This window comes from Macaca nemestrina, chromosome 11, assembly GCF_043159975.1.
Source record: "Macaca nemestrina isolate mMacNem1 chromosome 11, mMacNem.hap1, whole genome shotgun sequence".
NCBI classification, from domain to species: Eukaryota; Metazoa; Chordata; class Mammalia; order Primates; family Cercopithecidae; genus Macaca; species Macaca nemestrina.
Genome location: NC_092135.1, coordinates 99,775,232 through 99,789,219, shown reverse-complemented (window position 1 = coordinate 99,789,219; position 13,988 = coordinate 99,775,232). Strand labels below are relative to the sequence as shown.

General features: G+C 40.8%; 1 protein-coding gene and 1 pseudogene across 8 annotated transcripts in view; both read right to left on the bottom strand.

Moving 5' to 3' along the window:
• LOC105468092 (cyclin dependent kinase 15) overlaps nucleotides 1-13,988 on the bottom strand; it is a 117,348-nt gene that overhangs the window by 63,935 nt on the left and 39,425 nt on the right. For all 8 annotated transcript variants that reach the window (XR_979284.2, XR_979285.2, XM_024788606.2 and 5 more), the window contains 2 exons: nucleotides 11,011-11,105; nucleotides 10,184-10,246 (listed from right to left, as the gene is read on the bottom strand). Coding sequence is in view for 6 of the 8 variants with exons in the window: in XM_024788606.2 (XP_024644374.2) it covers nucleotides 10,184-10,246; nucleotides 11,011-11,105 (158 nt within the window). In the remaining 2 variants the exon portion in view is untranslated. The remainder of the gene's footprint in view (nucleotides 1-10,183; nucleotides 10,247-11,010; nucleotides 11,106-13,988) is intronic.
• On the bottom strand, nucleotides 8,917-10,079 carry LOC105468272 (ubiquitin-conjugating enzyme E2 variant 1 pseudogene; annotated as a pseudogene).

Genomic DNA, 13,988 nt, shown 5'->3' with positions numbered 1-13,988 from the left:
GAAGAAACACTATCCATAAGGAGATTTGAGCCACCACGTGCTGATTTCGCCTCTAAATCAAAAACAGTCATCTCAAAGAATATAGTAAAAGTGTCTCTTGAGAGCCAAAAAAAAAAAAAAAAAAGAAGAAGAAGAAGAAGAATTTTACATTCAGAGGGGGAAGAAAAAGGACAAGGAAAGTCAAGTAACTAGACTGTGTCCTAAACAAAGGGAATCCGGCTTTTCCTGACATCTCATTTCTTTGATACTGAAGGAATTACCCTTCTTTAAAAATCTAAAGTGAAACTTTGAAGTTTCCTTTGGAACACTAGTTATTGATTTAGATGTGAAAGATTTAATTTTTTTCCCCACCGATGAACTTGGCATATAAGATCAAAGTTGACCTGGAAATGATATTCTAAAGTTTACAACTGCTTAAGTTTTCCAGGCTCTCTGATATGAAACCCTTTTAAAAACACAACACAAGGAGACCACACTAAAAAATATATCTTTAGATGGTATTAGAAAATAAAGAAATCTTTATCTTCTTAAACCTATTTTTAAAGTCTTAAATTCAAAGTCGAAAACAAGGGAAATACATAGTACGATGAAAAGGGAAGAGAGACCAAAAGAAGTTAGACCCCCCCCCTCAAAAAAAAATCAAAAAAGAATAAGGAATAAATTGTAGGGGGAAGAAGGGAGAAAGGGTAAATGGTAGTGGTGGAGAAATAAAAGGGAAAAACACATTCTAAGCCCCAATTTAAAAATGTTTCATGTGGTTATGAGGCACTGAAACCAAAGCCATTACTAGGTTCCCACCATCACGGAAACTTACGGGAAAAAAAGAATGCTTAGTATTCCAAGTATCTTTTGCTATTTTCCAGTGCCATTGGCAACTGAGAATTCAAACACCAACATCAGTATTTATAAAGACCTGTGTCAACTGAGAACATGTTCTGGCAGTTCAGAAAGGAAGGGCCGGGCCCAGCATTCCTGGGACATGGGCAAAATGGCAGATGCAGAGTTATGTGGATTAATCCTCTTTTCCAACAGCATCTTAGAAAACTAGGACCTTCAGAGATGCTAGGACCATTACTGACCTAACAATGACCTGGAGACATTGGAGCCAAATGGTCCAATGGAAGCAGGAGCATGGGGAGTTACCTGCCATAGCAGACCTGCAGCTGTGCAGGTTTCATGTAGCTACCACATCAGGTTCATAAACCATTTAAGAATTTTAAAAATTTCTTCTGGCTCCTAGTCAAATGTTAACTGGTTCCATGAATCTTCCCAGCATTTTCTCTTCCTGGTGCTTCAAATATACACACACTATTCATTTTACCATTCACCAAGCCACGAAGCTTCCACAGCACAAAATTCCTACACTGACATTTAAACCTTCTGATTGGTTATAAATATAAATGTGTTCATGGAAAAGACAATACAAAGAACCAGCTTAAATTCCAGGTAAAAGACAAGAAGATACCATAGTATGTGCTTAAAAATATGTTTTTGAGACTGACCCAGTGGCTCATGCCTATAATCCCAGCACTTTGGGAGGCCGAAGCGAGCAGATCACCTGAGGTCAGGAGTTCAAGACCAGCCTGGCCAATGTGGTGAAACTCCATCTCTACTAAAAATACAAAAATTAGCTGGGTGTTGTGGCGTCTGCTTATAATCCCAGCTACTCGGGAGGCTGAGGCAGGAGAATTGCTTGAACCTGGAAGGCAGAAGTTGCAGTGAGCCAGGATTGTGCCACTGCACTCCAGCCTGGGTGGCAGAGCAAGACTCCGTCTCAAAAAAAAAAAAAAAAGTTTTTCAATATGCAGGACTAGGGAAAGAGGAAGATGAAGACAGGTAGATAGAAGACAGGAAGTTGGTGACCAGTGAGGGATACAGCCTTTGGAATAGCATGCTTATCCTCAGTTTGCAGAGAAAAACAGGGCTCAATGTAACTTTAAAAACATGTCTAGGACAAGTCAGAGCCAAGACTCAAATTCAGACTTGTCTGACTCCACTATACCATCCTGAGAAACTAGAGAAAAGACAGAAAATGAAAACATGAGAGGGAAGGAGAGAGCGAGCTGGCTGAGTCAGAGACAGAACTTCTTAGTAGGTCAGCTTGAAATGCCTTTTATGTCTCGAGTGTAGACTGTTCTCACTAATTAGCCACAGTCACTTCCCACCTTCTTGCCATTCAACCCCTTTCCTCTCTGCCAGATACGTCTACAGGCATTTGTAAGTGGTAAAGCACTGCAGCATTAAGGTATGGCATTTTATAACCACATTTCTCAAAACTTTTGTGCTGACAAACCTCACGACCCACTCACCCTTTCATCCCTCCCAACCTGGATTCTTCCTTCAACACTGCAGAAGCTTCACCAGTTACTGCATCCTAACATCACCAAATATGATGGCGTCTGCACAGTTCAACATCAGCCAGACTGTGGGTGACTCTTTCCAGAAAGGCTTCCCAAATCCCAGGGGTTAGACCTGTTTCCAACTCAATAAGGTTTGGGGGAACAAAATAATTCCATTGAACTAGTGCCATCTGGGCCAGGAGTTACTCAAAAACCAATGAGATCCGTTAGCCAACTCCTTATAGGGAAGCCTGAGTCCTTCCATCCCCCTGATCCCTGGGACTCATTCTACTAGAAATATGAAACAAGATAACCTCACTAGGATTCCCACCCTGCCTTCCATGGTCACAACTCAAAATATAAGCTTCCGACTATTCCTTTTCCTCCCAACATGCTCATCTCCATTCTGCTCTGTGCTTCCTCTGTTTAGCCTCGTATCTATTGCTCCCCTCTCCCCCAAACCTTTTCACTGTTTACTCTCCATTCCTCAATCCTGCTTTAAAAACTACCTAAAAGCTAACCTCTGGTGAATTTCCTTCTGGCTCCTTTCCTTAAATGAGACCTTGAGCTCACTGCTTCCCTATAGTATTCTCAAGTGGATATTAGTTTTTCTATAACTTCCTCATACCTTTGACCACTGACAAGTGTCATAAGCTGCCTCCCTTTTCCCCACTACCACTTCAAAACCATTACTGCTCTACTTTTAAGTAAAAACCCCTGTCCCTTGGATTTTAATGCCATCCAGTGACATCTTCCATTACTCTTCTTTTAGCGGTCATTCACTGAACTCTCAATCACTCTCTGTCATTCACTGAAGATGTGGGCACTTGGATTACAGCTGTTGCCTCTATGACATTAGTGCCCATGAGAACAGCTCTAGCCAACCTCTCAGCTCCAATGATCTGCTTCTCCAGTCCACTTCGGACACTAACTCCGGTGGTCACACACTAGATCTTGTCATTGTATGGAATTGTTTGTCCTCTGAAATACAAAATTCATCCCCCTATAAAAATGCTTTTGCAATGATTGTGTCATTCACAGTGTTTTTTACCATGGTTTCCTATGACTTTTCCTATGAAACCCAATGGATACCTCTTATTCCTTATCTTTGCAGCATTTGGCATCATAGACCATGCCTTCCTTCCTGAGGCGCTGCTCTCTTCTTTCGGTTCCACAATCTCCTAATTTTTTTTCTACCCCTCTGGCTGTTCTTTTTATAGATTCTACTTCTACTGATATCTAATATATTGATATTCTGGCCAGGCGCAGGGACTCACACGTGTAATCTCAGAACTTTGGGAGGCCAAGGCAGGAGGAGTGCTTGAGTCCAGGAGTTTGAGACCAGCCTGGGCAACACAGCAAGAAACCATCTCTATAAAAAATAAAAATAGGCCAGGCACAGTGGCTCATACCTGCAGTCCCAGGACTTTGGAAGGCCAAGGCAGGTGGATCACTTAAGGTCAGAAGTTCAAGACCAGCCTGGCCAACATGGTGAAACCCCGCCTCTACTAAAAATACAAAAATTAGTCGGGCGAGGTGGGGGGTGTCTGTAGACCCAGCTACTCGAGAGGCTGAGGCAGGAGGCTTGCTTGAACCCAGGAAGCAGAGGTTGCAGTGAGCTGAGATTGTGCCACTGCACTCCAGCCTGGGCAACAGAGACTCCCATCTAAAAAATAAACAAATAAATAAAAATTAAATTAAAAAAATAAAACATAATAAAATAATAAATAATAACATATTGATATTCTTAGGGCTCCATCTTTGATCTTCTGTTATCACTCTACACATGCTCCCTTAGCTATCTTACCCATTGACAGTGCTCTAATGAACAACTGTATTCTGATGATTTCAAAATCTTTATCTCCAATTCAGATTGCCTTTCTACTTTAGGCCCACATAGTCTGGAGTTCGCCTGTACATCCCGCAATCACCTCAAACTTAGCATGTCTAAAACACCATTCACCGTATCTCTCCAAAGTAAATTTTTCTTTCTGATTCTCTATCACAGTGACTGGCACCATTATCCATCTTAATACTCAAATCCAGAAAAAAATATCGCTGACTCTTGTTTTTCCCATCAGTTCTGGCTAAGTAATTGGTCTCATATCTGCCCACTTTCTCCTACCATCATCTCACATCTGTACCACTGTGGTTCTGATTAGCCTCACTGACAAGGCTGGAACCTTAACAGATACCAGCATTCAGGGAATGAGTAGAGGGAGAGAGGTAGAAGAAAACAAGGAGAAAGTAGGGTCAGGGGAATATAACATTTCGAAAAAAAAGTATTGCCCTCATTCCAGTCTATTCACTACACTGTCATCAGTGTAAGCTTTATAAAAAGAAAATCTGAATTTATCACCTCTTTGTTTAAAACCACTTAATGGCTCCTTATATAAAATAGCACGACTGTGATGTTGTGAAATATATGTTTGATCTTCAACTAGATTCCTGGCAGCCAACTCCTAAAATCCTTAGAATCTCCAAAGTGATGTCTTTTTTGTAGAGTTGACTGATAGCTGGCAGACCCTTGGGTAGCTTTAGGATAGGGACTGGTCACTGGAAAGACCAAGACCCGATTAGGGAGGGGAGAGGGGCTGAAGGTTAAGTTGATCACCAGCAGGTTAAGTTGATCACCAGTGGCCAATAGTTTAATAAATCATGCCTACACAATGAAGCCTCTGCAGAACCCAGAAAGATTAGGGTACAGAGACCTTCTGGATAGCTGAACTCTCATGGAGGCTTCTGGAGGAGGATTGCCTGGGATGGGCATGGATGCTCTGTGCCCCTTCACACATTCACTGATGCCTCCACCTTGGAGAACTCATCCTTACTCCCACCTGCTTTGATTTGGATAACCTCTTCCTTTGTGCCTCCATATACCCACAATAAATTCCTTTATTTATTAGTGTGTCCCTCACAAATCCACAAGGTCAATGCAGTCAAGAGTATGACTTTTAGCTGTATTTCCGATGCTTGCAATACTGTCCACTATACCCTCCTTCTTGAAATTGCTTCTTCCCTTAACTTCCATGACAGTGTGTAATTTTTTCCAGATGCTCTGCATTCCTATAAGCTGCTTCCCTTCGTTCCTTAATTTCCTGTTCCTCTTCTCATCCCAAAAGGCAAAAGTCTCATCATCAGTCCTCCTCTCTTTGTGTATTTGCTCTTTTGGTTGCCTATTCCTTGTCTTCTAAACTCTATGTGCTGAAGACCCTGAGATCTACACGTCCAGCTCACAGCTCCCTTCTGAGCACAGATTTCCTTTTAGATTGCCTACTGCTCATTTCCCTTTGGAGATTCTGTCTCACCTGGGACCTCAACATGTCTGAAACAGGACTCCTCCTCTTTCTTTCCAAACCAACTTCTTCTCCTATTTCTGTTAATAGAGCTACAATTCTCCTCGTCAGTCAAACTCAAAACCAGTTATGTTTGGCCCCATCCTTTCCCTCCTCATGCTCACATTACCAAGAGGTGAACTCTTCTTTGTTACTGATTTTCACATTCCTCTCCATTCTCATTGTCACTACCATAATGTTGTACTTGATTACTAATTGCTAACTAGATCCTTGCTCAGTGCTTGGCTCTTGATCAGCACCATCTGCATCAGATTGGCTCATGTTAGAATGCAGAGGTTCAGGTTTAACCCCAGACTTGCTGAGTCAGGTCTCCGGTCACCTTGTCTGCTCACTGAAGTTTGAGAAGCATTAGGCCAGGCCACATCAATAAATTCTTTGGCTCACACCTGTAATTCCAGCACTTTGGGAGGCCGAGGTGGGAAGATCATTTGAGGCTGGGAGTTTGAGGCTGAGGTGAGCCATGACTGCACCACTGCACTCTAGCCTGGGTAACAAAACAAGACTCTGTCTCAAAACAAACAAACAAAAAATTCTTAAGTGGAATCCCTGACTCTAGTCTCTTCTTTCCTTTCATACATCCTACAGACCACAGTGATATGAATTTCTTCTGATCATATCATTTTCTCTCAGCTCAAATTTAATGACTAATGACTGTACTCTCCAAGGAATAAAATTCACATTTCTTTCTTTTTTAGGGACAGGGTCTTCCTTTGTCACTCAAGCTGGAGTGTAGTTGTGTGATCATGGCTCACCTCAGCCTCAAACTCCTGGACTCAAATGATCCACCCACCTAGCCTCCCAGGTAGCGGGACTGCAGGTGTATGCCACCATGCTCAGCTGATTTTTAAATTTTTTGTAGAGATGAGGTCTTGCTATGTTGCCCATGCTAGTCTTGAATTCTTGGGCACAAGTGATCTTCTGACTTGGCCTCCCAAAGTGCTGGGATTATAGGTATGAACCACCATACCCTGCCCAAGGTCCACATTTCTTAGAAAATGAGGCTCTCAGCCACCTACCCAATCTATTTCCCCAGACTTGTATATGCTGTTTCACTAATATATTCTGTATTTCAGGTCAACAGAACTAATATATTCTGTATTTCAGGTCAACAGAACTAGAACTAATATATTCTGTATTTCAGGTCAACAGAACTATGGCACTAGTGGGAAAGAATTTTAACTAAGAATCGCTTTTAGCAATGGCATAAGTTGGTTCTGTAACCTCAGGCAAAATGTTTGTCCTCTCAGATCTTGGATTTCTCCTCTGCAAAATAAGGAAGTTAGACCAGGCTAGTGCTTTAAAGATTTTTTTACCGCAGTCTACAGTAAGAAATATATATGTATCTGGTATTCACATCCATACATTAAAAATATAAGTACAGTTACAATTGGAGCAAAAGTTGCAGAAAATAATACTTGTTCTTTCAAAATGTAATGCATGCTAATATTTTCTATTCTCTTCTCATTTATTTATTTCATTCTTAAAAACGCAGGTTGCTAACCACCATATTGATTTCAAAACGCACTAATGGAACCTGGAGATTGCAAAACATGGTGTTTCCTCTAACCCTAACAAGCCATGACTTTTGGGTCCTCTTCCCTGAACATATCCTCTATTTCCCTACCTTGTACCTTTGCTGAAAACATTTTCTCTCCCTGTAACATGCTCTCCTATTCCAGACTCTTGAAATACAGTGTGTTTAAGATCTGAAATTTCTTTTTTTTTTTTTTTGAGACAGAATCTCGCTCTGTCACCCAGGGTAGAGTGCAGTGGCAGGATCTTGGCTCACTGCAAGCTCCACATCCTGGGTTCACGCCATTCTCCTGCCTCAGCCTCCTGAGTAGCTGGGACTACAGGCGCCTGCCACCATGCCCGGCTAATTTTTTTTTTTCTTGTATTTTTTTAGTAGAGACGGTGTTTCACTGTGTTAGCCAGGATGGTCTCGATCTCCCGACCTTGTGATCCACCCACCTTGCTTCCCACAGTGCTGCGATTACAGGCGTGAGCCACCGTGCCCGGCCTAAGATCTCAAACTTCTTAAAACTAGAAGATATCTTTGATGCTCTTGCACATCTATAGTACTAGATTGTATTTCTTTCTTGACATTCTACACAAGTGTACTGTAATAGTATTGGTGCCTATTTCTTATCTCTTGTTTTTGGCTGTACTCCCTTGAGGGCAGGGATCATGTCTTTTATGCCTAGTTTTCCTTCGAAGCATTTAGCACAGTGTCTGCTATGTGAGAGTCACTCAAGCCTGAAAATCTCACTCTCTCACAGTTATTCTTTCTCCAACCATTCTTCTATTTAATCAACACCTCCAGGTCCTTGAACCCTTCCACTCTCTTCATAACTATCAGCAAGCTGCTTATCTTCACTTCCTTCGCTAAGATTAGACTCAGACTAGATACCACTGGCCAACACCTTAACTTCTGTCTTGATAATCTCTTCAACTCTCTTGCCTACCTGTCTCTTCCTTTCATATGTCTGGCAGAACTTCAACTCTGACTCAATCCAACTGTACATTCTCTGCTCCTCTATTCAAATTGCCAAGCATTACCATAAAAAAAAAATCCCAAGATTGTGCAGATAATGTAATGGTCTTCACCCTTACCAGGGTCCTTAACACATCATGAAACATTCCTATTTGGTTTCTCTAGTTAGCTCCCTATCCCATTCTCCACACAGCTCACTGGTATTTTAATTTTTTTTTTTTTTTCACTCTTCTCAACCCTTTGTTCTCAAACATTCCTTTCCAAAACCTTACTTCCAAGACTGGGTTAGGTTCCCTTATTATGTGTTCCCACAGTATTCCTAGTTACTACGGCCATAGGCTTTAGCACTTTGATTCTCACCACCTATTTATTAATTATAGCACAACTTACATTTTTTTTTTTTTGAGATGGAGTCTTGCCCTGTCACCCAGGCTGGAGTGCAGTGGTGCGATCTTTGCTCACTGCACCTCCACCTCCTGGGCTCAAGCAATTCTCCTGTCTCACCCTCTTGAGTAGCTGGGGTTACAGGCATGTGCCACCACACCTGACTAATTTTTTGTGTCTCTAGTAGAGACAGGGTTTCACCATGTTGGCTAGGCTGGTCTCAAACTCCTGACCTCATGATCTGCCCACCCTGGCCTCCCAAAGTACTGGGATTACAGGCGTGAGCCACCGCGCCAGGCTAACAACTTAAATATTTCAAACATACAAAAATTAGTATCATTTACAGTATCTTAAGATAAACTTCCTTTGAATAGGAGCTTCCTTTCTAGTACTTTGAGGTCTATGAGATGTATTTAGAAAATTTACTACTGTGGAAAATGAAGACTGCTTACACCAAATGTTGGGGAGAGGGAAGGGCCTGTGATTTTTCTTTTTGATCAATTGCTGTAACACTGTCCTTCAGGTAACTGAGGGAGTTTCACATTTTCTTTAGACATCATTAGGCGCTGAAGCTCTTGAAGGATAACTTTGATGATATATGAATTCTGACATTTTGCTAGCACTGATATAGCTCTTGGGTTCACCATTCCATTAGAACTATTAACTCCACTCATATTAATTTTTGTTACAAATCTTACAAAGGGGAGTGCTTCTGGGTATTTAGGTCCACATTCTATTTTAAGGCTATATATTCTGTTTTCATAAATTGCCTGAGCCCATGGTGGCTGCCATCTTGTGTTGCTGTCGCTTGAAGGGTGGCCCTCACTGCCTATTTAAGTTCATATATCTTACTGGACTTTAAGCTCATTGAAAATAAGAAACACAACTTATTCATTATTGAAACCCCAGAACTTATTACAGCACTAAGTACTCAATAAATATTTCTTAAATGAATGAATAAATGAATACATAAATAAATATTAGTTAAATGAATAAATATATCATATACAAATTTCATATGGTTATTTTAAGAGCCAATCAATTAATTAATGCCAATAAAACCTTAGGGAATGAAAAGTATGAAATATAAATGGTTTCTAAAATTTATAACATGTAGAATTATAGCTAGTTAAAAGTTTATTATTATTTCTATTCTAATGACTGGAAAAATAGGAGTTAGGGCCACATATATAATAGGATCTGCTAGAACAAGTATTGCAGACTTCATCACAGACCACAGTAATCTGATAGGAAGAAGGTATTTATTTTACGATGGCCTAGCTTTAGTTTTTTCCTTTTAGTATAATTCTCCTTCACTTGTTTATTCATCTAAAGACACATTTGCATGTGGCCATGACTGACAGCATTAGGTTGCTCAGAAAACATTGCTCTATATCTTAAGGGGCAACTCAGCAACTCTTTTTCTTTTTTCTTTCTTTCTTTCCTTTTTTTTTTTAAAAAAAGAACAAAAACAAAACTTTTCTCTGGAATATCAGTGATGTCCATCCTCTTATTTAGTATCATAGGACTTTGCGTTGTGAGGCAGTCTGTTTCAGAACTCTCCTTCTGTGGGCAAGCCAGGAGAGGGTCCTGACCCTTAACGTACTCACTCTGACATTGTGAGGATGAAGCCCTCCTGGATGCTGAGACATATACTGGGCCAGGTCTGTGTGCTAAATAAAACAGCAGAGAAAGAGAAGAGAGTGAATTCAGTGGTGCTTGGATAGTTTCCTAAAGCAGAACATTGACTTGACTGTCAGAAGGTATTACGAAGTACAGAATTTTAAGAAAAAGGGACAAAAGGAATATAACCAGGTTTTCTGAGAACCCACTGTTAAGGTCAAACACAGTGTGTCTTTCTAACTGGTGGCTCTTAGAACAAAGCCTGTTTCTCAGCACAGAGATGCTCATTTTAAATGACTGGCACTGAACACGACGACGCAGGAATTTTTCACTCTCCAAGTGTCCTTGGAGGCAAGTCAAGTACACATACCTTACAAGTTCTTTCTGCTTATTTAAATATTTTTTCTTCCAAAAATACAACATGAGTTATTCTTTAGCAAGCTTGCATACAATTTTTAAATATCTTGTGATTTTTACCTTTATTGTCAATGAAAAAAATGTTGGATTCTGCTCAGATAGTGATTAAAACTAGATTAAAAATAAGTGCAAAGGCTTTATTTAGGAGGTAAACTCAAGATCCTCATTTATTATTGCTGATGAGGGGAAAAAGGACAGCAAAAGTCATGGGTAAGGAAGCAGGACCAAAGACGGATGTGGGAACAATAAGGTTCTACTAATCACAATAATGAATATTTCCATGATACTTTCCACGTTGTGTAATAAAAGTTTTATCATGCCATAAAATATTAACAGATTCATTATACAAGTACCAGGCTATTTTTCTCATGTGTTGTAAAATGCTCGAACAACTCACCATGTATTCAAAAACGAATGTCAGTGTCTCTTTGGTGTGGATTATGTCATGCAGAAGCACAATATTGGCATGTTTCAAACCCTTCAGGAGAGAAGCTAGAAAAATTCAACAAAATGTTAAATCCATCATTGATAATGAAAGTGCTGCTCTAAAGATATCAGGCAGTATATATTTTTTAAACATTTCACATCAAACATTCTGGCTATTTTACTGCTGGAAAACAATCTCTTGTTGCAAAAGAATATTTAAAATTACAAAGAACCTTCATTATTTCAAAAATGGCAAAACATTGCATTTACACAACTTATTGTTCCTACAGGCTACAGTAGTTGCAAAAAATATGTTTCCATTTACCTAATCAATTTCATCAAAGCACTCAGATCACTAAATGCTCCCCTTTGGGAATCTCATCAACCTAGCTTCAGAGCTACAGGAGGAGAGGCCTGAGAGATAAAGTGCTTTGGACGAGTAGGAAATGGAGTGTTCTGCCTTCTAAAGCAGGATTTTGTGACACATGACCAGTCTCCAAAATTCTAACTCTCACAAGCAGTCAATAAGGCCGGTGGATATGATTGGTGGGAGACAGGGATAAGAGCATGGGGTAAAGAACTGTTGAAACATGATAGAGACTGGAGAGGATTTCCTAAAGGTAATGTTGCAAACCTCTGTGGAAAGGAGAAAATGTGAACTTGAAAAGAGGAGTCAGCCAAACTTGGGGAGCCCAGGGAGGTGAAAGTGGAGAAGGCTGAGGGCTTTCTCTCGCCTCTTCAGTAATAGGTTACTAAAGGCAGCCTTGAAGGGAAGAAGTCATCACAAAAGGCCAAGTGGTTGGGAGGGGTTTGAAAGTCTGTCTTTGAGCTTCCGGAGATAGGCAGACCTCTGGCTTCAGGAAAGCAGAGACTAGAAAAGGTACAATAAAGAGACCATGAGGCCTGGGCATGGTGGCTCACACCTGTGATCCCAGCACTCAGGGAGGCCGAGATGGGTGGATCACCTGAGGTCAGGAGTTTGAGACCAGCCCGGCCAACATGGTGAAACCCCGTCTCTACTAAAAATACAAAAACTAGCCGGGTGTGGTGGGGCATGGTGGTGCACACCTGTAATCCCAGCCACTCAGGAAGCTGAGGCAAAAGAATGCTTGAACCTGGGAGGCGGAGGTTGCATTGAGCTAAGATTGCACCACTGCACTCCAGCCTGGGTGACAGAGCAAGACTCCATCTCAAAAAAAAAGACGATGAGGCTCACTTCAGGGCATCCCTGCATGAATAAATCGTGTCAAAGCTTAAAGGAAAGGAAAAGTAAAGGATAAAAACTCAAAGCAGCATTCTGTAGCCTATGCCTGCATATCATGAATCTCCTGCACCAACTCCCTCCCAGTGTAGAATTCCATAAGATTATAAACAAACAACTGAAATACTCCCTTAAATTTAGGAACAAAATTATTTTCTTCAGTCATCTGTCATTTTAGTGAATCTGTCATTTTGCCCTCCTGACAGAAGGGATTTGACCCTCCCTTCTAGTAGGGGCACTTCTATTTTCCCCTGGGGAAACAACCGTCTTCTTCCTCAGACCATGCTCATCTGGCAGGGCTGACCCTGCCTCTACCCAAGAGTGGGCATGTGACCCAGAGCTGACCAATCAGAGCACGGCACTCCCCTATGCCTAGTGATTGGTTCTGAGACAGGCACAAAACCCAAGTTTGGCAGAGCCCTGTTTTGCTGGTGCCATTAGAAAAGAAGTGCTTTCTTTTCTATTGTGAGAGCTAAACTTGTAGGATTTAGCTAGGAGTTGCTGGGGTCAGATTACCAACACCTGGTGACAGCATGCCTGGGAATAAAATGAAGGCACGGCAAACCAGTGTTGGGTAATGAGAGACATGGCTTCCTGGTGGTATTTCTTATGCCCTACCAGCCTGTAGTTATCAGATCTGGGAGCCAGTGAATTGCTCTCTTTACTTGTCAGTTTAAGCTGACTTATACCAAAGGAGCTCCATCACACCTGTTAACCCTATTTGCTGTAATGACTAATGCTCTAATTTTTACTTTTTGCCCCCAGAGTCCTTATGGGCTAAATTTATTATTTCACTTTTACAAATGTGTTGCTTTGTAAATGTAATAAACAACTTCTCAGGCATCTGTTTAATCTCCCTAGTCTCAGACTAAAGGCCACATGGGAATTGAGGGAGTGACTTTCCCCCTTTTTGAGATGCTGCCACACCACCTAGTACCACACTCAGCCAAGAGTAAGCACTTAATTTGTCAAACATATTTATTGAGTGTCTTAAGGAGAACTGTCTGTGGAGCCAGAAGCCCTAATATGAATCCTGGCCCTGTCACTTCCTATCTGAGTAAGCTCTGGAGAGTATCTCAACCCAAGTCTCAATTCATTCCTTAGGAAAAGAGACATCGTCTTTTCTGACTTACTTCATAGGGTTGCTATGAGGATGGAATCAGATACCATTTGTGGAACCTTGGTAAATGTAAAGCATTACAGAGGCAAATTAGAATTGGTATCCCTTCCCTCTTCTTGCCAGCTTCTTGCCCCTGCCTTTCACCTTGAACCCCACTAAACCTCTACTCTCAGTCTTAAAATCTTGTTTATGGTATGTTTCTGCTAGAGTCTTAAACACCTTCCATATTTTCTGACCATCAGTTGAGAATGCTTATACTTTATGTGTATTTTTATTTATAAATTATCTCATACATTTCTCTTTCCCCCACCCCTATGTTGCGAAGCATATAGCAAAATTAGATTTCAAAAGGATATGGTAAAACTGAAATTGCTAAGAATATTGTTAAGATATTTTAATTTTATGATTAATATAATTTTAGTCTCACCTAACTATATTACTAAAACTCCAGATGCTTCTTTATAAATCATGATGGCATGTTTTGTTCATTATGATGGCCTCATGCTCTCATTTGCTAAAATGGTCAAGGAACAATACCTACTTGGGATGAGGCTTCCTGCTAACAATA